The sequence below is a fragment of the Trachinotus anak genome, unplaced genomic scaffold, assembly GCF_046630095.1.
Source record: "Trachinotus anak isolate AG129_WGS33_773 ecotype Australia unplaced genomic scaffold, CSIRO_AGI_Tana_v1 ptg000032l, whole genome shotgun sequence".
Classification (NCBI taxonomy): Eukaryota; Metazoa; Chordata; class Actinopteri; order Carangiformes; family Carangidae; genus Trachinotus; species Trachinotus anak.
Window position 1 is genome coordinate 15,472,530 of NW_027273883.1, and position 24,868 is coordinate 15,497,397.

The window sequence follows — 24,868 nt, forward strand, 5'->3', positions numbered from 1 at the left end:
TTTCCCCGTATGCACAGTAAGTCTACTTGTGTAACAGATAACACAGGTGGTGTCAGATTTCAACAAGCTCAGCAGCCAATGAAGAACATAGTTCCTAGTTCCTGACTGAGTGCACTGTATTAAAAACGTGCACACTCACTCTGGCAGTTTCCATGATAACAAGGATCTTGGCGTGGGAGCAACAACATAGCAGCAGTGTAGAGAGACAATTCTAAACAACAGCTCATTTAAATGTAAGTTTACTTTTCAGCTTGTATTCTGGGTTACTTGCATAAAACTATTGTACAATTTCTTACAGGTTGATCTTTAACACAAGCTTATATTGTATTGATTGTCATTGCAAATAGCAGCAAAAGTTAATATGAAACAAATCAAAAAGGATCATGTATTCTAAGTCACTGCAGGAGTATTGTAACAAAGGAGAAACTGTTGGTGTGATGGTGGTTCAATTATATACAATAATGCTATCACAATGCAGAAAAAAAAGGCAACTTAAGATTTCTCAATACACCAATTACTAACTATAATTCCTTTTAACAGGGTACAGATTAGTGTCTTTTGTTGTTCCAAGGGCTGAGACATAGCCACACCCTATTCATCACTCAAAACTAGACAAATAGAACTTCTCAAGATAGACAGCAGAACTGTTGAGACTTGAGTGATGCAGGTGAAAGAGGAATAATGCTAATGCAAGTGTGGTGCAAGAGAGCAGGGATGAGTGTAAAACTGGAGTGACGAAAGAACTAACATGCTGAAAAAAAAAAAAAGTCGGATTATACGTAAGTGTATGCAAATAATATTTGAATCTAGTTTAATAACAGCCCAACGCTTAAAAACAATAGCTTACAAACCATAACACTTACCAAGTCCAAGGACGCACAACTGGAGCAGCAGTACAAACTGCATTACGGCACTTTAACAAGGAAACTTACATGGATGGAACAAACTTATCGATTTTGTTTTCACTCCAACTGATAAATTACAGGCTTTTTGCATGGGAAAACAGCCAGTTTCGAAAGCTATTGATAAAGCTAGCAACACACTGCCAGAAAGAGGGAGCGCAACGGTAAAGATGGCCAATTAGTATACCTGTGCTTAGTAAGGCCGATATCAACCCCTCAGTTATATGGTGTAGACGTCATCAGTAGAGGACTAATTAGGCAGCACCTGCCAGGTGATCTACACTATCATTAACTACCACATCTTCCAGTGGCACTTGTAATTTCAGTCCAGTTCAGTTAAAAATTAATCACCAATCCTTATTCAACTTCACCCAAAATTGTGGCAACTTTCCCTTACCTTCTTTATATTAGTTGAATTAATTCATGCCCAGATCTACCGTCAGTAGGCCTACCCCTTATCATTTTCAGGAAACCAAACAGCAGTTCTGGACAGAAACACGGAGGTATTTTCCGCAGTAGCAAAAACTGAACTGAGTGGCAAAAGCTGAGGGGCTGTTAAGCGTGAATGAGGTGGCTGTGAATCCCCTTGTAGATGAGAAATAAAATTACTCTGAACTTAGCCCGCACAGCAGCTGACGGCGTTTCCTGTGAAGGAGTCGGCGCCGCTGCGTTGCTGAGACACTGACATACAGCTGTGGTGAGTGCGTCAAGTTTCAGGGCAGAGGCGGAGAAAGAGACACAAGAAAACTATTTTAAAACCATAATTTCAACAGAAGGAGTACACACTTATCAACAGAACTGGCTCTCTCCTGGGTTGGTAGGTTATTGATATTTTAAATGTTAACAGGCAAATACAAAATTACCATTAATGGACTTTTTTGTTGGCTCATGAGCATAGTAATATAATGATACTTAATATACCTGCAGCGAAGCTTTTTCCTTTCCTCATATTTTTCAGTGTGTAACTCATGCGGAGATATTTTGGTTCTAAACAACAGCGGTTCCGTTTGTTGTACAGTGACATGTGCATGTGACATTTTGATTTCATCCATTCAAATGTGTTCACTTCTTCCTGAAGGAAGCAGGTTACAAAGGTGAGGGTGCTGTAAATGTAAAAAAAAAAAAAATTACTTGGCACACTAACACCCCTTATCTCACTTCCTGTGTGTGTGTGTGTGTGTGTGTGTGTGTGTGTGTGTGTGTGGGCTAAGATTGCCATATTTACTAACGTGTGCATTTTTTGACCTAAATATTAGTCAATAAATAACAAAGTGTTATTCTGCTGTTGTTTGCCCAGGGAGGGTCAGGGTGAAGCGAGGGCACCAAAATCTTTGTTGAGCTCTTCACACATCATCTTTGCTGAGTTTTCTTTTTTTTTTTTTAACATTTTGTGTTACTTGTTTCTTGGAGAAGTGGTGAGACTGCATTTCAGATAGATTGGGCTGTGCAAACCCTCAGTGTGTCTGGGATAGGTCTTGTGATAGTGCTGTTAACAAAACAGAAAACAACAGCTTTGTCTCCATCTGATAAAAAGCAAACCTGAGGTGTACGTGCCCAGTGTGCTGTATATCCTGAATCAGATCGTTGCTGTTTTGGTCACAGCAGAGGCTGAAAATGCCAACATTTCGGTGCAACCATAGAATTTGCTCATTCTTGTGTGTGTTAACAGGTTTTATGTTTCTGCACACACACACACACACACACACACACACACACACACACATGGAGAGAGAGGGAGAAAGAGAGAGAGAGAGAGAGAGAGGCAAATACAGGATATGCGTCTCTAAGGCAGCTGCCATTGTCAGACACACACTCATATCCTCTTTAGTTGTTTTACTGCTGGTTTTATTGGCCTGATGCTCAACAAGACACCCACAAGCAATTGGTATTGGAAGTAACTACTTAGTTTTCAGACTCATTATTTATCAATGGTGGATTGCTCACTCATATGCATCGCACCAACTGAGGTACTGTGAGTTTTGCTTTATTTTTGTTTTATTTTATTATTAGTTTCCTTGTTACTTTGTTTGCAGTCCAGTGGCATAGAAGAGTGTGTTATGTTACAGAAAAAATGGATTTGCATCAACCTCTCTTAGATAAACAGCTGCTGTAGAGATGGCAGAGTTGAGTAAACATTTCAATAAGAATATTTTCTCTCTTCACCGAAGCAGAGTAAGCTACCACTTTTATAAAATTGAATGGCAATGAATAACAAATGATCTGAGTGCTTTTCCCCTTCCTCTCTCACTCTTTTCTCTTGTTGTGCTGCTCATTCTTTTTAGAGCAATTCTTTTTCAGCTCTGACACATCTTCACAATAATCATAAAGTTTTTCTTTGCTATCTTCTTTCTTTTTTCTCTCAAATGTTCCTGCTTGTATCTCTTTTCCTATAAACTCAGTAATTCGGATATCTTTGCATGTTAGTGATACCTATCAGTGGTGGTGTCAAAGTCTTGTCAGACATGCACAGTGGTTGAGCAGAGGGTTGTTATCTGTGCAAGCCGATAAGAAAGAGGTAGTCTGCGTCTCTGCATGTAGTCCTGTTTATGTTCATGGAGTAAACCTCTGTTTGTATGTGTGTATTTTGTTGATATAGATTGTTCTGGGTGGGTTAGAAGGAGCTGAAAGTTGTGTTCATCATTGAAATTTAAACCTGGTAAACAAGATTTAGGTGTTCTGTTGGCTGGCCTGACCAGACAGGTATGAGGTTCAGGGTTAATCCTGTCAGTGGGAAACTGCACTGGGGAAAATAGAACAAAAACAAGACTCATCCACCCTCCAGCAACAGTACTGTATATGCCTTTCTTCCAGCCCAGCTCTCCAGTTTTTTTGATTTGTAGATTTCTACATTTAGCGTCAATGATCTTTGCATTTCCAGCCAGGAGGCAGCTGGCCTGTCTACTTAATAAGCAAACCATTGGATCTTATATGTTGCAAACTGGCTCTAGTTTTGAAGACAAATTCAATTGGTATTCAAATGTACAAGAATATATTACCCAATTTGGAAAATAATGCAGGCGTCAGGAGCCACTTTAATACAGAGGCAGTGGACTGGGTTGATAAATATTTCCAAATTGGATCAGCTTATTATTTCACCCAAAGTGACTCTGAAAAGCAAATTGGATACAGAAGGGGGTTTTATTTGCAGCTTCTTAGGTTATTTGTGTTTGGAGATTTACTGCAGCTATTCAGGAGGCCAGAACAGCCCACACTACACTCCCTCCCCAATCAGCCTCAGTTGTGTGATTAACATCTTTTTCCAATATAGTCAACCAAAATACTGCTTGATGCTGTTCTGCTAATTTAGCATGAAGATAATCTTGTTGTGGACTGGGTCATACTCATTCCTTTGCGGCCCTACAGGGTAGACATTAGTCTCGCATGAAGGTTTGAAGAGATCATCTACCATGGCAGCATTTATAGATAAGATTAGAGTGTATGGACAGATTCATGACGCCTAAGTCTTTCATAAAAGTGCCAAAAACCTTATTAAAAGAATTAATTGATGGTGAGGAGTGTCCTGTTTCCACTCTCAATTCCCTCGCCTCTTGTTTTTTCATTTCCATTCACCAAATATGGTAATTGGAATCTACTCGCCATGTACTGAGCATAATCCACTTCCTTAAATTGTAGTAATAAGTAGGAAACAGTAAGTCGGCAACTGCTGTGTGGGTGTTTAGAGGTTTGCTGCTGTCCCTCAGAGCCCTGTTTGATGATCAGCACCTTAACAATGCGGGTCATTTCAGTTCTTTTCACAGAGTCATTAATTATGGAGGAAACAAGGACACAATGGGCATGGCTAACAATGAAGAGGTGGCCATAGTGTAACATTTGGCAGAAAGGTCAATAGGAGAGTTCCCTCTATGTACAAAATCAAACATTGCATGAGTGACTTGGCTCCTGATCCCATGCCAAGTTCAGTTGCTAAATCCGACCACCGAGACATCGTCCGGGATCTCTATCAGAAGAGAGGTCATTCCCATGTTTCCCCATTTTAAAAATATCAACATTCATATTGTGTTGGATACAGCTGGGGCTTTGTTTGGCAGGCCAAGAACATCTGCGTTTCACATCTATGGGTTGGTGATGGGGAGCGGAGGTAGGGTTTGTTTTGGGGCTGTGCCATGAGGAAGTTGTGGCATTTTTCCGTAAGAAGAAGAACAACACACAAAAAGAAGTCCCGGTCAGTATAAGTTTATCATCATGTTTTCCTAATGAGATAAAGTTGGTGCATACGTTAAACCAAGCTTATGCTTTTTCTTTGACAATTAGCATGACAAGAATATTACTTAGCAGGAAACAATATAAAAATAGAGAAAAAAAAAATGATTTGAGTTCTTTTTGTTTTACTAGTGGGCAGCATCATTGGACACTTTTTATGTTTCTCAACACCTCACATGGTACCTGGGCCTTACACAAAGAGGGGAAAATGTTGAATAGACACTTGTTGCCAGCTGACGTGACAGAAATCTCAACAGTTTTTCTGCTGAGCACTAGAGGAAATAAGGTTGTCATTCACTGACCTTCTTGCCTTCACCCACCTCAGATTGCAATCTAGATTTGCATGCATACTTATAAACCAACCAGTTAAAACAGCTCAAAGACTGGTTCGTTTGGAATTTGTAGTTTCCAGTGACTAGCAGTATGTGATCCTGAAACTCAAAGTGCCAGACAAGCCCCAATAATAGACAGCGGTTCTGCTTTCCATCACACTCTATCTCTAAACCAAAACACCAAGATTTCACACACATCAATGGCTCTGAATATTAATAGCAGATATTTTTAACTTGGTTTCTCTCCCCCCTCTCCACAGCATTTGAAGATGATGCGATTGCTGTTCCTGTGTCTGCTGCTGCTGCTGCCAGCCGCTACTGGTATGTTCTCATCTCTGTGACGCTTTCAGGTGATAAACATCTAATCAGGGTCTATGCGCTACGTTTTTCTCACCTACCTGTGTATGAGCACTGTCTGAGCTGTGTGCAACAGGATTAATGTATGCACTCCCTTTTGAATTATACGACCACCTGAAAGAGAAGGTGCTACAGTGAAAGAAAGTGTTGGCACGTATAAGAGTAACATTAAAGGGAAGCAGTGAAATTAGACGCAATATTCTCATCGCTTTACTTTCTTTGTATAGCAGAAGAGAGCAGCAGATAGACTCCACCAAATACACTAAATTCAAATGTAGCTACCGTGAAACCTACCGTAGCCATACTGTACCTATTGTATTGTGAGTGTATTCTTACTCTCTATCTTTTTGCAGCTTTGTCAGAAGAGAGCGAAGGATCAGCTGATGATGGTATGTCATTGATCTTTTGTATAAAATAAGGAAGGCTATCAACAGGGGAATATAACTGGTTCCTGCTTGAAGTCACTTTAGGGCTAAAAAGTCTGACTCAAATAAATCAAATAAAATTGATTTAACTCAGCTGAGAGATGACGTCCATATGCATCAACAAAGAATGTATTTTGTTAATTTGTTTTGAAAGGAATTAACACTGTAATTTTCGTTCTCAGGTCCTTTGCTTGCCTCTACATGTTTCTTGTACAATTACTGTCAGTTCCAATATTTTGTCTGTGTTTTAACTTCAGCTAAGCTTAGCAGGTCCCTTAGGCCATGTATGAAGTCATTAACAGATGTCAGGGGTCACAACAGACATGTTTGTTGACATGAACATGAACATGAATTTCATGTCAAATAGAATAATTGACCTACATTAATAATGCAACCTGCTGGACAGGGAAAACAAAACCTCTCGCAGTACATTTCTACTCACTTTAACCAAGTGCACAACAGGAGCTGCACGACTTGGTGTGGCACACCTGCAGCTCTCCTATTTCTAACTTAATGGTTTCCCTTCCTCATTCAGAGTTTTTGTATTTAGTCACAGTTTTGGTCATTTCGCTCAATGGGTGGGGTTTTCTTGTTTTAAGTTTTGTTATTGCATCATACAGTTTCGATTTCTTGTGCAATATTGATTCTTGTTTGTAGCTCTTTTTTTTTTTTCTCTCAGATCTTTTGGCCCTAAACTGACTTCATAAACCCTCAATCAATATTGTTGCTAAAACATTAGAGGTATCTATATCCTGACTGTTATAGTATACAGTAGAAGAATTATTACACTATTATTATGTGCCAAAATGCTCACAATTGAGAAGCATGTTTTTCTGTACCACAAGCAAGTAATTTCTTCTTATCTTACAGATATGGATGATGAGGATCTTTATGGGAAAGCTGGTGAGTTTATTACTTTAGTTCCCAAGAGTGGATGGGAGGGCAGTACGATTTGTTAGTTTCTTCTGCGTCACACCCACAAACACTGTAATAGCAGTTGTCCAGAGGAGAGTATGTGAAGGTTATGGCCTTTGTAATTGTTGTCAGTAAGTCCGCATTATGGATAGGGCATTCTAGTCCAGCGAGACATGTGAAGGGCTGTGGCCCCTGTTGGCTTTCCCTCCTCCCAACCATTAAGCCCTGAATGGAATCAATTAGCTCCCTGGAGGGGCCCTGTGGATTCTGCCGAAAGGCCAATGAACACGTCCACATCTCCACCATCCTGCCGGTCAGCTAATCAACATTGGCATTCTCATTCTCTCCCCACGCCTCTCTCTGTCACTCCTCATCTTCGCTTTGATTGACATCTGATAGAATTACAGATCTGTTTAGAACAGGGCTGCACTGTGTCGGTTCTTGGTGAAGCAGCCTCTCTGCAAAGAGCTACAATTCCTCTGAAGCCTCAACCCTCTGTAGGCACAAGCACATAAAATTGAACTAAATTCCATATATGTTTGTAAGTTTCCTCAAGTCCATTTTAAATGATTCAAGCCATACACAAATCAAAATGATTATCTGCAAGACTTAAAGAAGTAGTCCTAGATTTTGGGAAATATGCTTATTCACATTCCTCCTGAGAGTTAGATGAGAAAATGAATACCTCTCTAATGTATCTAATGTCTGTTTGTATGAAGCTACAGGCAGAAGTCAGTTAGCCTGCTTAGGACAAAGACTGAAAACAGGGTCATAGCTTAACTGGCTCTGTCCAAATGTAACAAAATCTACCTACCACTACGTCTGAAGCTCACTAATTAGCATGTTGTATCTTGTTTATTTAATCCATACAAAAAGTGAAAAAACAAAACACAAATTGTGGTTTTACTGTGGTTTTTGCACCAAGCTGCTCTTGGCCAGGCAAACTCTGGTTCTTGTACAGATTGAACAAACAAGTGTGTTCATTAATGAGCTTAGGTGTCGGTCGGTGGCCTTCGTTGCTTGTAGAGAGAGCCAAGATAGCTAAACTAAGTGAAGTTATTTTACAGGGTGGAGTGGTATCAATCTTCTCATATTACGCTCAGCAAGAAAACAGATAATCATATTTTCCAAATTGTAATAAACCATTCCTTTAATGACTTCAATTGTCTATTGAAACCTTTAAACATTTGTTTAGGCTTGTAACTCACTGAAAATTCAAGACTTTTGGTGGTATTGTTGTCCTCTGTAGAATAAGTACAACAGAAGTAAATGTAATGTGGGGGGGTTGAAATACACATTACACATTACACCTGAATTCAGCATAACTTCTCTTTGCTCTCTTGTTCAAGGGTCTCCGGAAGTTCAAAGCAAACATTCTCGTGACTCAACGGTTGTAGGTAAAACTACAGGTGAAGAAGAAAAGTCAGGTTAGAAAAGTATCAATAGATCAATATGTATGAAGGATTCATAAAATCATACACTGGTATCTACTAAATCCACTTACCACTGCTTGTTCAATACACTTAATTCTTTCACATTTTGTCTTTTAGATCAGCTCACCCTGATCATTATCGTCGTAGCTGTAGCTGTGGTGGCTCTTTCAGTTGCAGCGATAGTCAGTAAGTATGCTTTTTTTTTTTTTTTTTTTCCAGATATCATGTCGCGAAATGTTTCATTCCCACAGTTGACAAATGCACTGCTTTAAAGCCCTCCTGTTTAAACCTAAGCAAATATGAACTCTTCTCCTGTGTAGCTGTGACCTTTTTCCATTTTTTTCCCCTTGCAGCCATAGTGTTAATAAAACGCCGCATTCACAGTCGACAGCAAGGGTAAGGTCAAGTTTCTTCATTTACAACATGGATATTTGATTGAAAAGTCTTCTTCTTTTGTAGTTCTTTTAGTGGGGTTTGAAGTATGCTGTCATATTTATTTTTTTATGTACTTCATTTCACACACAACAAGTGGAAAACACTTATTTTTTTGTACAGCCATTGCGCATACTGTATCTGTCTATCTTTGTCTTACGAACACATGCATGTTCCATTTGACAACAAGTCAGCCTGCAGGTGACAGAACCAGTCTGGTGGGTAACAGCCTTTCTGCTGCCTTGCCAATTTGTCGTACTTCATCCAACTTGTCAGCATTAAAACCAGAAAAAAATAAAGAATCAGGTGGCAAAACGCAACCAGCATCCACCCACCTGAGCCTGCCTGTACTTGTACAGCAATTAGTACTATAGCCTGAGGTCCTGCACTGCCACCACTCCCCACCTTGAACCCTTTCCATCTTAGCATCAACAATAGCTGTAAGACAGTGCCGCTGGGTCTGTATGACCGAATGGGACAGGACCTAACTTGTTCCAAAGCTTACCTCATGAACTTAGGTCTGAGGAGATGACTCTACTCAGGAATAATACAAGCCTGTAAACATGATCCTGGCGTCATGACAACAATCTGCCACAAGCAATCAGACAGCAGAACAGCCTAAACCAGTTATACAAAGAGATGTTCTCTCTTTGCACTTTGCCTCCCTTCCACACTTTGCTTGTTTAGCCACTGTTAGCTCTATGAAGGCTTTCTGCAGGGTAATCAGTTCCTTTTGTTCTTGTGAGCAGTACTACATGACCTGCAGGTTGGGTCAGAGAGGTTACAGAGTTTGTATTAGTCTGTAGAGATCTTCAAGCAGTCGGAGAACTGCCATTGTGAAGCAGACACCCAAGTCAATCTGCAAGGGTTAAATTCCTCCACGGGATTACTGGCTGCCTCTCGAGGCTGCAGTCAGCTCTGGCAAGTGTTTGGTGCTGACTGATCGCTCTGCTGAAAAGAGGCTTAATCACACAGCAACCTCTGGCTTGTTGGATCAACAGTTCCTTGCCAGCTTTATAAGTCCCACCTGGGGATGAGCTGTGTTTTGAGGCGATGCAGTCACTGTGCACCTGTCAGAGCTCTGCAGCATGAGGCAAGACGTGCCGTTTCCTGAATTCAGAACACACAGGGATGCTTCTTGTGTCTTTCTGCTAACAAACTGAGAATGAGCCTAAAAATATCTTAAAGATGACATACTTATGTCTTGCCCTCCCCATTCTTTCTTCAGGGTCTACTCCGTGCCTACAGAGCAGGACCAGAAAGGGGCCGTCTAGTTCCTGGTGGAGCTGCAGTTCTATAACACAGGAGAGAGAGAGGAGCATTGCACTGGGCTATGTCATCTCCTCTTATGACTCAGGACAGTTACACTTCTTTGCACAACAGCCTGCTTCTCACCGTTCAGTTTATTGCTTGCTCCTATCGATAAATATGCAATATGTTTTTGTTTTTTTTTTAACTGTTGTATATGTTTGTCTTTGTCCCTGTCATTTGTACTCCACAAACACATTTGGAACACATTCAAACCTTCTAATTGGATTCTATTTGAGGAATCTAAATCAAAGCCAGTGAATATGGCTTAAAGCTTCTTTTGTTAAAAGGGATAATTTAGCACAGCCAGAGCCCCCCCCCCCCCTTTTTTTTTTTTACTACCTGAAACAAGAAATTATTCCCACCAGCTATGCAGCGAAACTGTATTTGCATTTGATTTGGTGTATGGAGCAGACCTGTCGTTGTGAAATGGTGGTTGAGTGAGACAAACCATGCTAATCCACACAAAGCCAGCCCAGTGCTCACTTCGTTCTCCTATTCACTTGTCTGACATCTTCTGTTCCCGGCCCATTAGGAGTGACAGGAGGCAGTGCAATAGGAAGATAAAAACCTGTTCCCCCTCTTCTCAACCTCAGTAAAAAGAAACGAGTGGAAATAGCCAGTGTGAACACTGCCTTGCAAGGCAGCAAATTAATCGACTGCCATGAATGATGATGTTTTCTTATCCACCTCTCTTTTTCCTTTAGAAAGGCTTTCACTTCAGTCTTGCAGATTGTAAATAGCTCTGTGAATGTTGTAGAGAGTTAGATTAATGCCTCACACACTGGCAGAGAGAAGCTGGATGTGAGGGAGGGATAAAATCTCACGAATCTAATAAAGCGTTGGGGATGATTGGTGAAATACTAGCAATTCCTTTGTTTATACAAAGCATGATGGCTTCTCTATTTTCATTTAAATGAAAATCAATCATGCCCTGTGAAGGAAAGCTTTCTATCAAAGAACCCGAGGCACTGGTTGCCTTATTTGCTCTGATACAGAGAGGGGAACTTTGCCAGGGGAAGGGGACATACCTCTGTTCAACATGTCAGTTTTTCATTTGTGGCTTCATGAGGAGCTCTTATTATGGAGTCAGCAACACTGGGAATGGTTAAACACTGGCTCCAATCCAGCCAGTTATGTCTTCATCAGAGTGTGCAGGGACTACAGGTCTGTGCTGCAGTGTCTTAAAAATGATGCATCCTAGTTTATTTAAACAATGACAAGCAGATTGGCAGTTGTGAATATTGTTAGTGCATTTGTTTTACTGTTCATATTTGAGCTCTGTGTGTGCAGTGTGTTATTTCTCAAAAGCGTAGCATTGCGAAATAAGCCTGAAAAAGGTGCCAGCATTTCAAAGGCAGGACAATTGGACAAAAATTGCAGCATTAAACATTTCAGTTTTTTTTATGTTTGTTTAGTCTGTCTCTTCCTATTTACTCATATTCCCTTTACATTTACTCACATTTCTGTCAAACAAACCACAGTGCAACAACATTGGAATGTAGCAGTCTTGTCTTTGAATACTTTTCCTCAGATGGAGAAAGTAAACAGACCCAAAAAGAAATACAGTATTTGGTCCACTCTGCCCCAAACATGTAACCAAAATCTTCTCTCTTATTAATTTGTAACACCTCTGTGTTGTGACACTACTCATGTAAATCTACTGTAACAAATGTAAGTACTGAGATTCTGTCTATCTCAGTGTGATGTATGTGGGAAAAGGTTATGCTTCTTTCTTTTTTTAAATGGCTGATACTTTTTCAGTGTCCATATGTAGTTATTCTAGCTTTTAATGTAATATATTAATATATTGTATATGTATTTACAAATTTTCTGAGCTATGCGTTTTCATTGTGTCTCTTGATGGAAAAAAAAATATTTGGCTAAATTGTCTTTTTTTTAATATACTTGTTAAGTTTAAAGGGCAATGTCTTCTCTCGACTGTTCATTAAATTCATTTTAAAATACACATAAATTGTGTATAAAAGTTGTGGTGGATGGGAGTATTATTTGAGTATAATATTTGTATTATTCAGTGTCATACTGCAGCAAAAATGTTTAAATTTGGTCTTAATGTTAAATATGTTTATATGCACTTGTGTATGCAGATTAACACAGATTATTTGTGCCAAGGACATTCATTCACAGTGGTTTTTCTCCGTATAATATTTTCCAAAGTACTGTATGTAATACATGAACTTTTATCTCGCAAGAACACTGTTGCAGCAGGAGAATATCAAGAATTGATTCTGTTTGCACAGCTGTGGTTGTTCTGATAGCAAGTAGAACACTGAATACTATATTATGGAGCTATGCTGAACTTTGGATCCCATTAAATCTGTTATAGAATTTGTTTGGTTTCTCCCAGTTTGTTGTTTCCATCATTTTCACGCCATATGGATGCAAATATAATGCGCTAGTGGATCTTGTTTAATCTAGGACTTTACTCACTTACAAGCATAGAGCCACTAAGAGGCTTTGACACCCCTCACTAAATATCACGGTTTTGCTGAGATTGAAATTGTAGAGAGTGTGCAGGAGGAAGAGGTGACGGAGCTTCATTTTCAGACCCCGACAGAACATAGGTGTCGTGCGAGACAGTCAAATATGGGATGCTGTGGGGTTAGTCTTCATAACCTTTAATAATAATCCTGGCTGTGAGACACTGCCTATGGCTGTGTTATCAGTTATAAGATACAAAGGTCATTAGAAACAAGCCTGCTTTATGGCTTAAGGTGTGATTAAAATATGAATCATCTCTTCATTATTTGCCAGGATAATCACTTTAATTTTTTAGTGCATGTCTGTGAAGTATAGAAATAATTCTGGCAAAGATTAAGCAGGTGATGATGTCACATTTCTCACTTGTCTGCATTCATGTTTTTCTGTGTTTATTCAGTGTTTTTTTAATGACACTGTTTCTAAGCAGCATACAGTCAGTCCACATGCACACGAACACGTTGCCAGGTGTTGGTTGAATGTTTTCCACCCGATGGACTCCTGACTGTTTTCTTGCAGTTCTGTCCTTGGGTCACTGTATACATGCTCTCTCTCTTTACCCTTGGACCACTCGGTATGACCTGGGAAATAATTACATGCAAGATTTGAAGACCCAAACACCATTTAAGAAATCAATTCTATTTATCAAACACAAATATAACACAGGAAGGAAAACAAACAATGTGGTTTGCAGTTGTTGCAGTTGGTCTGCTATGGTTTCGCCCAACAAATATCTTAATCATAATCTTTTTGATCTATTAATCATCACAGAGATTTTAGTCAGCATTCTGTGCTACTATGTCTGATGTGACTGATTGTTTGCCATATATCTTCCAGTAGACTGTGATATAAATTACTTAACTCATTGGACTGCAGTTTCTTAGCAGTATGATGTAAGCACAGCTACCCCTCAAGCCCAACAGACTGTAATTCTGTCACTTTTGTTTGTCAGCTTTGTTTGTCTTTCTATACAATGACTGTAAATACTTACTTTGATGACCTCTTGTGACACTTGGGCAGCCGACAGACCTTGCCACCTACAGTTAGAGAAAAGCAAGGGAGTGAGAAGGGCGGTTGAATATAATTACAGTCACTTATAAGACATTACAAAACACAAAAGTGGCTTTCAGTGTCATACTTACAGCTAATGACCATTATGCCGAGGACAAAGAGCAATGCTGCGATGGACAGTCCAGCTGTGCGCAGGGACTCATAATCTGGACATATGAAACAAGTCAAACACTAAACTATAGACACAGGTGATAACAGAAAATACACAGCCAAGTTAAGCCTCTTACCATAGGTGAAATCTTTGTCGAACTTTGATTCTATAAGAAGTAAAAGTAGAAAGAAAAATATTGAATTAAGTTTGACTGTTGAACACAGAAAGCGTCTGCAGGAAGAAAAAAGAGAGAGGATCATCGGGGAACAACAGTCAGGGATGGCATGACAGATCTACTGGCCCCGTTGACATGCTGTTGATGGTGTATCAAAAACTTATCTATGGTAAGCCAGCACAGCACGAGGACACAAATATCTTATCTCTTCTTGCATAGGGTACAATCAAGCATTAATCTGTTGGAAAGAGAGGAAGTGAGGTGCTCTATTCTACCACCCCGCCAAGGGTTTTGTTTGGAAGACAGGGAATTGTGATACTGTCAGTCTGCCCTGAGATAACAATAAAAACACAATGCCTGTGGCATTTAAGGTAACTATGGAGCAGGAATTTTTTTAGTTACCCCAGGCAAAATCTTGATGGGTGCCTCTTTTGGTGCTTTTCTTAGTTGTGGATTGGGCGAATGTCACTGTGGATGCTGAATAAAAAAATGAAAAAATAAGTGAAAACATTAGTTTCCTCAGCTTTTTTGATTTTCTGGCTTTTCCCCTATGCATTTAATATTTATAAACTCTAATATTCACAATACACAGTTTTATAAAGTAAAAACATCTTTCCATATATTAGAACACATTTTTCTGGGACATATTGACTCCTTATCTTTGCCATAAAGTCCATGCATAATTACTTCCTATTAAATTACAGGTACATTCCTGTGTTTAACTCCATTTTTAATTGAATCTCTGAATATTTCACTGGGATGACTCTCAGAGGAAATTTAGGCTAACACTCTTAAAAGCATATCAGTGCTCTCTCTGTCTCTCTCACTCTAGTTCTGTCCCCAGTGCTGTAAAATGCAGCAGAAATACTCCCCTATATATCTCAACAAGGACAGGGAGTTTAACATTTTTCTAATTACCTCATAATTAGTTTTAAAGCTGTTTCCATTCATGATAGGGAAGCTTTCTGTAAGCCTTTGCTAGTGGTGTGCGGGGACATTATAGCCTACTTGAATGCTCACAGTCTATCTACCAGCCAAACTCAATGGCTCCACCAACTGGGTGTTTGAACAAGTGAGGGAGAGGGTGAAGATTGGTACCTGAAGTGGACATGGACACTGTTTGTGGTCCAGTGGTTTCCCCCTCGGGAACTGAAGGGATAGAACCACAAAAATCACATCAGATTAAACTATAATTACCAATGCTACTTGTGCTAATGGCACATCAGATTACCTGATGAAGTCTTCATTTCTGATGTTGTGTTGGTGTCTGTCACTTTGTTGCTGGTGCCAGTGTGCTGGTATGTGGTCTGTTCAGCAGCGGATGTTCTTGGGGAGGAGTCAACATCTCTAGTGACTCGCCTTTCCACTCTCCTTTCTGTTAAACCAAGTAAACAACTGAATTTGATGAAGCTGAAAGATGTCTGACATTTTGAAATAGGATAGATAGATAGATAGATAGATAGATAGATAGATAGATAGATAGATAGATAGATAGATAGATAGATAGATAGATAGATAGATAGATAGTAGATTACAGATTAGTTAGAGATAGACTACTAAAAATTAAATAGTCTGAAGATTGCAAAGTCTACAAAATGGTATTTCTCTGAATAGCCATGAGTACAGTACCAGTGGGAGTCAAAGCTGTGGGCATTGTTTTCAAGTTTTCCGTATACTTGCTCACAGAATCCATTTGATCTGTGGTTACGAGAAGCTGAGCCTTTGACACTGTGGGGGAAAAAAGACACATTTTAATCACCAAAAAACACAAGTCAGATGAAGCCTCATAGTGAGGCCTCGAGACTGTACACTTTACAGGAAGAACAAAGAACAGTGTTGTTTATCCCAGTGACTTTCTCAAACAATGCTGTGATGTATCTGGCAGAGACCAGACTTGAGAATTTGTCTGGCCATGCAGGGGAGAGAGGCCTGCAGATGCATTGAGAGTATGTCACAGTAATAGTCCTGTGAGTGGGGTAGTGCGGCACAGTTACAAAGAAGTGGCTCTTACAAAACCTCTGGCTACAACAGAGCTGGATTGTTGTGCAAGACTACTGGACAGTAAGGCCATTGTCTGTTTACTCACTCAACACCTTCCAATTAGTGCTGAGGCTCTACAAACCCTCTACTTTCCTGGGCTAATACTGTGATTCCAGCTACTTTAATGAATGAACATGAGGGGACTTAACTGAGGGTGTAATGTTTTATAAAAATGCATCAGCGCTTAAATTTGTTCTTCTTAAAGTCTTGATGTGTCAGATAAATTGCATGTAAATGGAAACCCTGATTTTGTTTGTATTAAACCTTTTTTATTAAAGTTATATGTTCATAGCCTGAGCTCTAGAGAGCGTATCCCTGATTTGGCCTAAGATAAAGATGGACTTTCCTGGAAAGTTTGTCCCAAATCCTTTACATAGAAATCAGTCCACAGGCTGTTATTATCAAATGAGAAAGGAAGGGAAGCCTCATTTTTTTATTTACATCACAATTCATTCACATATTTGACATCTGATTTTTCTTTTACTGTCCCTTTATGGAGTTATTCAATCACTGGCGTATCCCGTTCAGGTGCAGCAAGTGGCGCAATTTAACTTTTAAAAGAAGTAACACATTCTTCCTCTTACAAATAAAATGTTGGACTCATAAGCAATAAAACACAAACGCTAAACTCAGTTAACACAAGGGTTTTACTGTGGCAGTTTTATTTGGTCTGGTGTGGACAGTAGCGTATGGTATCTTAGCAAACCTTACATAGATACTGATATGTAACTGATATGGTTTTGTGCCAGTTTTGTGACTTCATGACCCTTCACCACCTTTACTGCAGCAGAGCTAGCCCCAATTCTATTGGAAAACCTCTCAGTGAGAAGCTGCTGTGTTCTACCCTTAAACAGAGGTGGGGCAGTTAACCTAACTGTTCCAATAAAGCGTAATCTCACCTTGTGCCACTTGTCGAAGTTTGTTTTTGAGTTTTCAGTGAATTTATTGTTGTTTCTTGTGGCAGTTGGACCAAATACTCCCACTACAACTGCTCACTGCTCAAAAACTGTCAAGTACAAGTAGGTGTTTTCCACTGAAAACCTACTTAGACAAGCAACACAAAGACAAGATTTCTGCATTAGCTATCTGCCTACCTTCCCTACCTCAGCAAAAGTCCCATTGTCTCTCATCATTTGACTTCAGCCAGTACAGTTTTGTGCACTCACCTTTAAACATGACAAACAAGAAAAAGGTCAAGGAGGCCAAATAGATCTGAAAGATAAAAGAAAAACATTTTGGGAAAAGAGGTGAAAAGATGATGTTGAAAGAGTGAACCAGGTTGTATCCCATTAAGTGGCAAATTGTATTTCAATTTTTGACACAAACTGTGGTCACAAGATTTAAATGACCTCAGCCACTTTGTCTAAGACGTACAGGTGACTCCATAAATGAAGACAGATCACATAAATGCAGCCACTCTGCATCTGCTGTAGAGGATTGGCACAGACCCACAACATCCAGACATAATGTCTCCTCATTAGCACACAGAAAAGACACAACAGAAAAAGCAAGTTAGTTTATACAGTGTCTCTTCAGCCATTGTAGTGATCTTACAAGTGTTTATCCAGGATAACAGTACAAGGCAAACATACACTAACTAGTAAATGAAAGGATCTGCTTAGATGATTGAAGCAAGACAGAATTCGTTCTGGAACATTTTGTACACTGCAAATGTACCAGACAGGAAGATGTACTCATTGAGGTTAGCACCACATGGCCACTTCTCCTTCCTCCTCAAGCACACAGGCACCCACACTCCTTGCAGAGTATGACAGAAAACCGATTCTTACTTTGAATGTCAAACTTTATAAGATACACACATCATAACTGCAGCTTTTTCTCCATTTGTCAAACAATGAGCGTTCAGGGATGCACACTGTGTAAGCTATCCTCCCACACGTGCATGTTTGGAACTTTGTGGCACAATTGATCAAACTTCATTCCATTTTTTTTTTTTTTACTTTGCTACTGTCATCAATTAAAAAACTTGCATATGAGGATGTGTCAAAACTATTCTTTTTTAATGTAATGAAAATCTTGTACCGGTGAGCAGCGTTCTCTGAATCAGCAGGAAAACATGTTTCCTCTTCCCCCTCACAACATATCGACCTGAGCTTGAAACAAAACACTATAGAAAAATAAAAGTAGGCAAAAAACCTGCCCAGTATTGTATGGTTATGTTTTTTTTTTTTTTTTTTTTAAGCAATACAAATAACAACAGCTGCCAAGCAGGTACAGCAAAGGCAGGTAGGATGACAGATTGGATTCTGGGCCAGTGGCTCGTTTAAATCCACCCCCAGCAGAAAATGAATCTCGATCTTTGACCTATTCTGGTGGCAGCTCGTCCTCCAGGCTTGGAGCGGTGTGACAGGTGAGTGTCTGTGGCCGTCATGAGCTGTGACAGCTCAGATTAGCAGGTCATGCCAATCTACATTTCACTCCCGAGCATATGTCAAGATGAGGCCTGCTTCCCCTGGGCTGTACAGGCATCTTTCCCTTCCCCTAGCCTGACCCGCCTGCCTGTTTGTCACATGTAGCACTCTCACTCAGTCTCTGTCTGTTCATCCGTTTGTCTGTCATCCTCCATCAATCTCCTTTCAGTCTGCTTCACCAAAACACCCCTCAGCCCTCTGATATTTAGTCATCCAACCAGGCTATTATGCTTACCTTAGTATCCATCCTGTGAGGTGCTGGGGTCCAGAGTTGTATCCACGGCCTCATCATCCACGATACGTTTCTCCGTATGTGACCTCCGAAAGGCTGATGGGGTAACTGCTAAGCAACCACACCCATGCACTCATCATCACTACTTCCTCATCCAATTGTCTGAACTCTGTTTCGCTCACCCACTCTTTCTCATGACATGGCCTCCTCCTTCTTGTTCTCCGGCTGTCAGTCTTTCTCTCACTCCCTCCGCTATGATCTGTGTGTGTAGTTCAGCTGTCTCTCCACAGTGATGGTTTGTCGTCCCTCTTTTACTTCTGTATTTCCTACAATACAGTGTCTCTGGTTTTGTACCTGTGTGTTTGCTTGTCTGTCACCCTGTCTGGCTGACTATCTATTTCCATGTTTATACAATCTTTTCTGTCCACAGGTCCATCTGCCATCTGCCGTCTCACACACAAAACATGAACTACTCTGTTGTTATGAGAGATTGTTGACATATTTACATTTGCTCAAAAGGTGCAGTAGATATTGGTGGACATTTTAATTATACGGCTTCTTTGTTGTTTATTGAATATCCTCCCTTGAACACACTGACATTCAGCATGTTCTGACATACTGTATGTGTAGCTGCAGAGTTCTATTTACTCTTCAGTTTGAAATGCCAACCTTTGAAAGAAGCAACTTTTTTCTTGAGTACATTTCGAAACTTCTGTTTTGCTGCCAAGAACTCACACTCTATTTATGTAAAATCTCATTAAAAAGTCCACATCTCTTTTGTAAACACATCTAACTCCATTACATATTACCACAGAATGGCATCCATTTATCACACTGAACTGCAGTTATGCAGTGACGTAACCTATATCCATGTTTTTTTTTTTGGTTTTTTTTTCAGATTTTTCAACTTTTGCTTCAAGGCTGCATGATTGTTGTGGGTGGTTGTGACCCAACAGCATTACCCATCTGAGAGGCACAAACCTAGACTGTTACAGCAGACAAAGCCTGCAATTCATCCACACTTGCAGAGTGCACAGTCTTTGTCCAGAGCTTGTCCTCACACAGTTTATCACATTTCTATGGCTTCTCTAAAGAAATTGTTGACACTTTATTATAAGCATCCTTCATACAGCTTGCATCCTGACCCTCCTGGAATTGTAAATTGTTTTTCTCAAGATTTTGGATGCAAAATATATACATAGTGTTGACTCAAGTGAAGAGGATTCCTCCAGCATAATACTCTTTTATCTTGTGCTTCCAGCCATTTATAGTATGAAATGTAATATGACAAGTTATCAGTGACCACTTACAATCTGCTTGTAAACAAAAATGATTAGAGGAACAACAATCTATTTATAAATGTAATATTTTCCATCCTTTATCATTTTCTCCTTTTTCCATTTTTGTTAACATCTATCACTGGGCATGTAGATTATTTACTTACATGATGACACAATTTATTTTGGAATTTTATTTTTCCCTATCAGACAATATTCTTTCTGTGCATGGAAGCAGACATACAGTATATATATATTTACATACAGTATATAAGTAAATAAGCATTTGAAAATACATATGAGATATAGATAAAGACAAATGTGTATAATAAAAAATCCCAAACTCTTGCAATCTGTCCGGGCCATCAGGCTCTATAAGCATTTCTATTTTTCTGTCATATACTTCTGTATTTTGACTCTTCTCTTTCCATTTGGTCTGTTACATTACATACACTAGGGCCAGTCATCAAAACCATCTATAATGACAGATGATCGCATGTTCTTTTATACACTCTCACATCTGCCCTTATCAAAACTAACAATGCACAGTGTCTGTTCATGGACTACTGTTGAATTTATTCAGTTGCATTCTTTCAACCACATTGGAGGGAAAATTACATCCTCATTAGAAACAACAAGAGATCAGAGCCACAGAATAAGTCATAATAACTGCCAGTAAAATGATGTTCTAATTTGTAAAACCTGTGGTCTCTTTTGATTTGATTTCTGTTTAGCTCTAATTGAAAAATCTGAATAATGAGAGCAATGACAGGGTTTGCAGAAATTTGAGTTAAATTTGAGTTAGCTCCCCACTGGTACACCAACCTGTTAAAATGATAAAGGAGTATTATTCAATCTCATATTTGTTTTTTTTTTCCAAAAAAAAAAAAAAACACATTCGGCAGATGAGTAAAATAGATGTGAAAACCCTCCTAGAGCTGAGGTAATTAAAGTCTCTTATTTGTTTCTCATTTGACATAATTGCACGCTCATGCAGCCTGTGTGTTCGAGCTCCCTCAAGATTCTTCTGAACACAACATTTCAAAATGTTCATGAGGCAATTGAGAAAAAATAGAAGTTGACATACAGTATTGAGCTGTCAAGCCTTCAGTTTAGCAGATTACCGTTGCTGCCTGAGCTGAAACGATGCATCATGAACAGGCTCTGGTATGAACACGGCGGTCAGCTTGACAGGAACTTAAACAATTGTTCAGTAATGAGACAAACATACCTTGACAGCTCATGATGGAGAATTGTGAGCCTAACTGAGGGAACGCAGCTTGGTGAAGCGTGGACATTTATCTCCAGGCAGGCAGGCGCCATTGAGGAAACAGAATTTTGTAGGATAGACAAAAATGTGTGGACCAAAACAACTTCATTAGAATTTAATATTACTTCCAACATACTGTAATTAAATATTTCCATAGCAGTTATAACACAAAAAAAAAAGTGATACTGTGTAAACCTTGGTCCAGCAAAAGAACAACACACAAAGCAGACCACATGTTCAACAAAATAAATGATTATATTTCTATACATGAAACAATAAATGAAGATTATCATACTCTACATGTCTCATTGGACTAGATGTTGTCAGTGCTGAGTGTAATGCGTGTGCACGTGTGTACTCTTGAGACTGATGTGCAGTAATCGTGCTTGAGGGAAAAGCAGAAGCTGGAAGCAGAAGCAGGGTTCATGCATAACTGCTCTGTGCAAGAGCCCATTTACTGTTTGCGTATATTACCATGTACCAGGAAACTAAAAGAACAATGGAAAATTTTAGGAAGTTTCTAATCTAAACACGAAAAAGATGAAGTTACACAAATAGACAGTGAGCAAAAACCCTGTTACTGTACACCATTCTGTATGTTCTCAAGCTTGCATGTCAAGGACAGCATCAGTCTTGCACATCATCAATCGATATGTAGTGGTTTTATATATATGTTTGTGTGTGTGTGTTTGTGTGTGTGTATGTATATATATATATTTTTATATATATATATATATATATATATATATATATATAGTGTATAGGCATGGCCTAGAGGCTCTGTAATAACCTGTCTGAAGAAATAAGGTTGGCTGAGTCAGTAACATGTTTTCAAATCTCTTCTTAAAGCTTATCTTGATTTCATTTTAGTTCTTTAGCCTGGAATATCTCAACAGCTATTGGATAGACTGTTGTACAGACATTCACGCCCCATTCAGCACTAAATGCTTGTCTTTCTTACTTTACTTAAATTGTTTTTTTATTTATGTTATCTTGCACCCCTGGAATTGCTTTTATATAATGTTTTTTCTATAATATTAGATTTTACGTTTGGGTCACGTAATTTGTCATTTTAAATGTGTTATCTTGTGTAAATCAACTATGGTTGTGAAAAGTGCTCTACAAATAAAGAAGATGACTGTTATCATTGTATAGGCTGTGGAGCAAAAGCGTACAGTGAACTGCTTTCCTTGAACTATAATTTGAACAATAATGAACACCAAAGAAAAGGAGGGATTTTTTTTCTGTGGCAGTAACCATAGCTGCAGCTTAGCCTAACCCTCTCATCCTTTCTCTATCTCCCTTTGACTGCCCACAGTCACTGAGACAAATTCTCTGTACGGCTTCTCTCTCTCTCACTGATGTTGTGAGCTGAACTTCAGTTCGAGAGAAAACAGGATTAGAGTCTGGCCCTAGATATGGCTTTACCTCCTGAAGACATAACCATGCTAAATACCACTCAGTACAATCCTATTGGAAGGATTCCCACAGACTAACTGTGAGGTCTGAAACACTTTATATCACACAGGGATATAACAGCCAACTGTTGTCAGGTTCTCATCTGGGTGCACCTAAGGAAAATGCTGACAGTCAAAAAGGATGATGTTTGCTTGGGTTGCGAAAATGAATCTGTGTTTCTTCTGCCCCGGTGCCAACCACAGCAATGTCGGTCCATTTTTTTGTCTCTATCTAACTGATTCATGTCCAAGTGCAGACCAGAGCAAGGAGGGGACTGTGGGTAATGACCAGCACTTGGCTCCAAGAAAGAGGGTAAAGGTGAAAGGGCAAAGCAAGTTCCAAGGAGGAGGAGGATAGAGTAAGACCACAGCAGGGGAAGAAAATAAGCTGGATAGCATGAGGTTATTGAGGCTTTCAATTTTTTTTTTCTAATTATTCTGCCATTCTACCTCACATCTTTCATCTCGTTTAGTTTGCCATACTTAGGAGGTAGGTGAACTCCTTTGAGGAAATGGTTTACAATATACATATTGAAATTTCAAAACACTTGAAAGACTAATACTACATTATTTGGCTTTTCACATTAAGCAATTATAGCTCCATTCTACTCTTGGACAGCACAGGTTCATTCAAAGTGGCTCTTGAGATACCATTCAAAAGGAGTAAGATAAATAACTTGCACTGAATCACAAGCCCTGTCATAGCGTATTTGTTTGGTCTGACCTTATATTCTAGACTAGCTCGCCTCGCATTTCAAAGGGAAGATCAGAATCTCTCTGCGGTTGTCGAACATCCACAAAGTCCTCCGCTCTCTTAGTACCCTGCTGAGACACAGTGTGCATCTCAGTCACTATTATATACATGATAAAGCTGATGTTACTTCTCAACTTAATCGTGATATTAACAAATGTAAATAATCTATTGAATAGGAGGTGTCAACAGGGGTTTTGTTTACAGACCTGAAAGTAGGCTGGCGGTCTCGAGCTGCTCCTTTGATAGGGTAATCTGTGGTCAAACAAGGACGGAGGGGAAGGAAGAGAGGAAGCCAGGATGTCCTGGTACAGACCCCCATCTCTTACATCTTCATACAAATGGCTGTGAGAATCAACAGGGAGGTGGGTGATGTCTTGAAAAGGACATGGAAACACACACAGAAACCATAAACATGAAGAAATACTTTGACAATGTTTCAGATTTAATATACTCAAATACTGAATTGAATTGAAGATGCACTTCCTGATTGGCTCAGACTGCATCATATCTAGGACATGAGGTGTTCACTGTTGCATTGTTTACTCTATATTTATTTATAGGTATTTTTATGTCTTACCAGGCCTGCGTATTTCCTCAGTGTGTGGACTGAGAGGCGGCATGTATTCACCGGTGGGGTAATAATAATGGGAACTTTCCTAGAATTTGTGAAGTAGGAGAGATACCATCAGATTGACTTTGACCTAAAGGAACTTTGATTAAACAACAATGCCACATGTTTACTCCGGAGCAGAGGGGTTTGCGGTGAATTATTGGACGGTCGGTTCACCCAATTATATAACAAATGTGGATAGGGTTGGTTTTAGTTGCCTTTCTTTATAAATGCATCTCTTAGAAATCCGGAATTGATTTCTGCCTCTTCCATTCCATTCAGGTGAACAGACCTGCCAGACACTGAAGTCAGGAATATCCGGAGGAATGGGGATATTGTTCATAGCAGGAGAGGTTCTTGATTTCAGTACTGCGAGGACCACCTCTTATACACTGGGCAGAAATCTAACACGCAAATGTGTCATATGAGAACATATATATTTTTGGTCATTTAGAAGAATTAGCTCTCACATGTATGTACTGGTTTAAAATTAGGGATGAGATAAAGCCTTCCTCCATGGGGATTTGAGGTTTCATTATACCCCATCCTGACAGCACACTGCTATCTGTTTTCTTTTACCTCGCTCATCAGTTTTCTTCAAGGTTCAAATCCTTGTTGGCCTTTTTAAAGTACAA

The 24,868-nt window shown here is 39.4% G+C and overlaps 4 protein-coding genes across 10 annotated transcripts in view; 1 reads left to right on the forward strand and 3 right to left on the reverse strand.

Moving 5' to 3' along the window:
- LOC139612928 (IgGFc-binding protein) overlaps window positions 1-1,004 on the reverse strand; it is a 34,283-nt gene extending 33,279 nt beyond the window's left edge. Inside the window, exon 1 of the mRNA XM_071469087.1 lies at window positions 864-1,004. Coding sequence (XP_071325188.1) covers window positions 864-906 — 43 coding nt within the window. The 5' untranslated portion in view covers window positions 907-1,004. The remainder of the gene's footprint in view (window positions 1-863) is intronic.
- Window positions 118-12,678, forward strand: LOC139612623 (uncharacterized). 6 transcript variants are annotated; one of them, XM_071468350.1, is made up of 8 exons: window positions 118-233; window positions 5,716-5,776; window positions 6,166-6,201; window positions 7,108-7,140; window positions 8,502-8,579; window positions 8,703-8,771; window positions 8,939-8,981; window positions 10,246-12,678. In XM_071468350.1, the coding sequence occupies exons 2-8, from the start codon at window positions 5,725-5,727 to the stop codon at window positions 10,289-10,291; spliced, it is 357 nt and encodes a 118-aa protein (XP_071324451.1). In that variant the 5' UTR covers window positions 118-233; window positions 5,716-5,724; the 3' UTR covers window positions 10,292-12,678. The 6 variants fall into 6 exon arrangements, with proteins under 6 accessions (XP_071324451.1, XP_071324452.1, XP_071324453.1 ...); XM_071468351.1 differs by lacking the exon at window positions 118-233 and adding an exon at window positions 324-1,719; XM_071468352.1 differs by lacking the exon at window positions 118-233 and adding an exon at window positions 324-1,599.
- Window positions 12,679-13,089: 411 nt separating this feature from the next.
- Window positions 13,090-19,156, reverse strand: LOC139612622 (FXYD domain-containing ion transport regulator 5-like). 2 transcript variants are annotated; one of them, XM_071468344.1, is made up of 10 exons: window positions 18,869-19,149; window positions 17,368-17,413; window positions 15,791-15,889; window positions 15,393-15,536; window positions 15,260-15,310; window positions 14,564-14,638; window positions 14,123-14,152; window positions 13,967-14,041; window positions 13,816-13,861; window positions 13,090-13,405 (listed from the first exon to the last, which is right to left on the reverse strand). In XM_071468344.1, exons 1-10 carry the CDS (start codon window positions 18,923-18,925, stop codon window positions 13,381-13,383), a joined length of 648 nt encoding a protein of 215 aa, XP_071324445.1. In that variant the 5' UTR covers window positions 18,926-19,149; the 3' UTR covers window positions 13,090-13,380. The 2 variants fall into 2 exon arrangements, with proteins under 2 accessions (XP_071324445.1, XP_071324446.1); XM_071468345.1 differs by lacking the exon at window positions 14,123-14,152 and having other exon boundaries at window positions 18,869-19,156.
- Window positions 19,157-21,511: 2,355 nt separating this feature from the next.
- Window positions 21,512-24,868, reverse strand: part of nphs1 (NPHS1 adhesion molecule, nephrin) — a 39,466-nt gene continuing 36,109 nt past the window's right edge. Inside the window, exons 28-30 of the mRNA XM_071470405.1 lie at window positions 24,201-24,279; window positions 23,830-23,996; window positions 21,512-23,691 (exon numbers count right to left, since the gene is read on the reverse strand). Of these exons, the coding sequence (XP_071326506.1) occupies window positions 23,602-23,691; window positions 23,830-23,996; window positions 24,201-24,279 (336 nt within the window). The 3' untranslated portion in view covers window positions 21,512-23,601. The remainder of the gene's footprint in view (window positions 23,692-23,829; window positions 23,997-24,200; window positions 24,280-24,868) is intronic.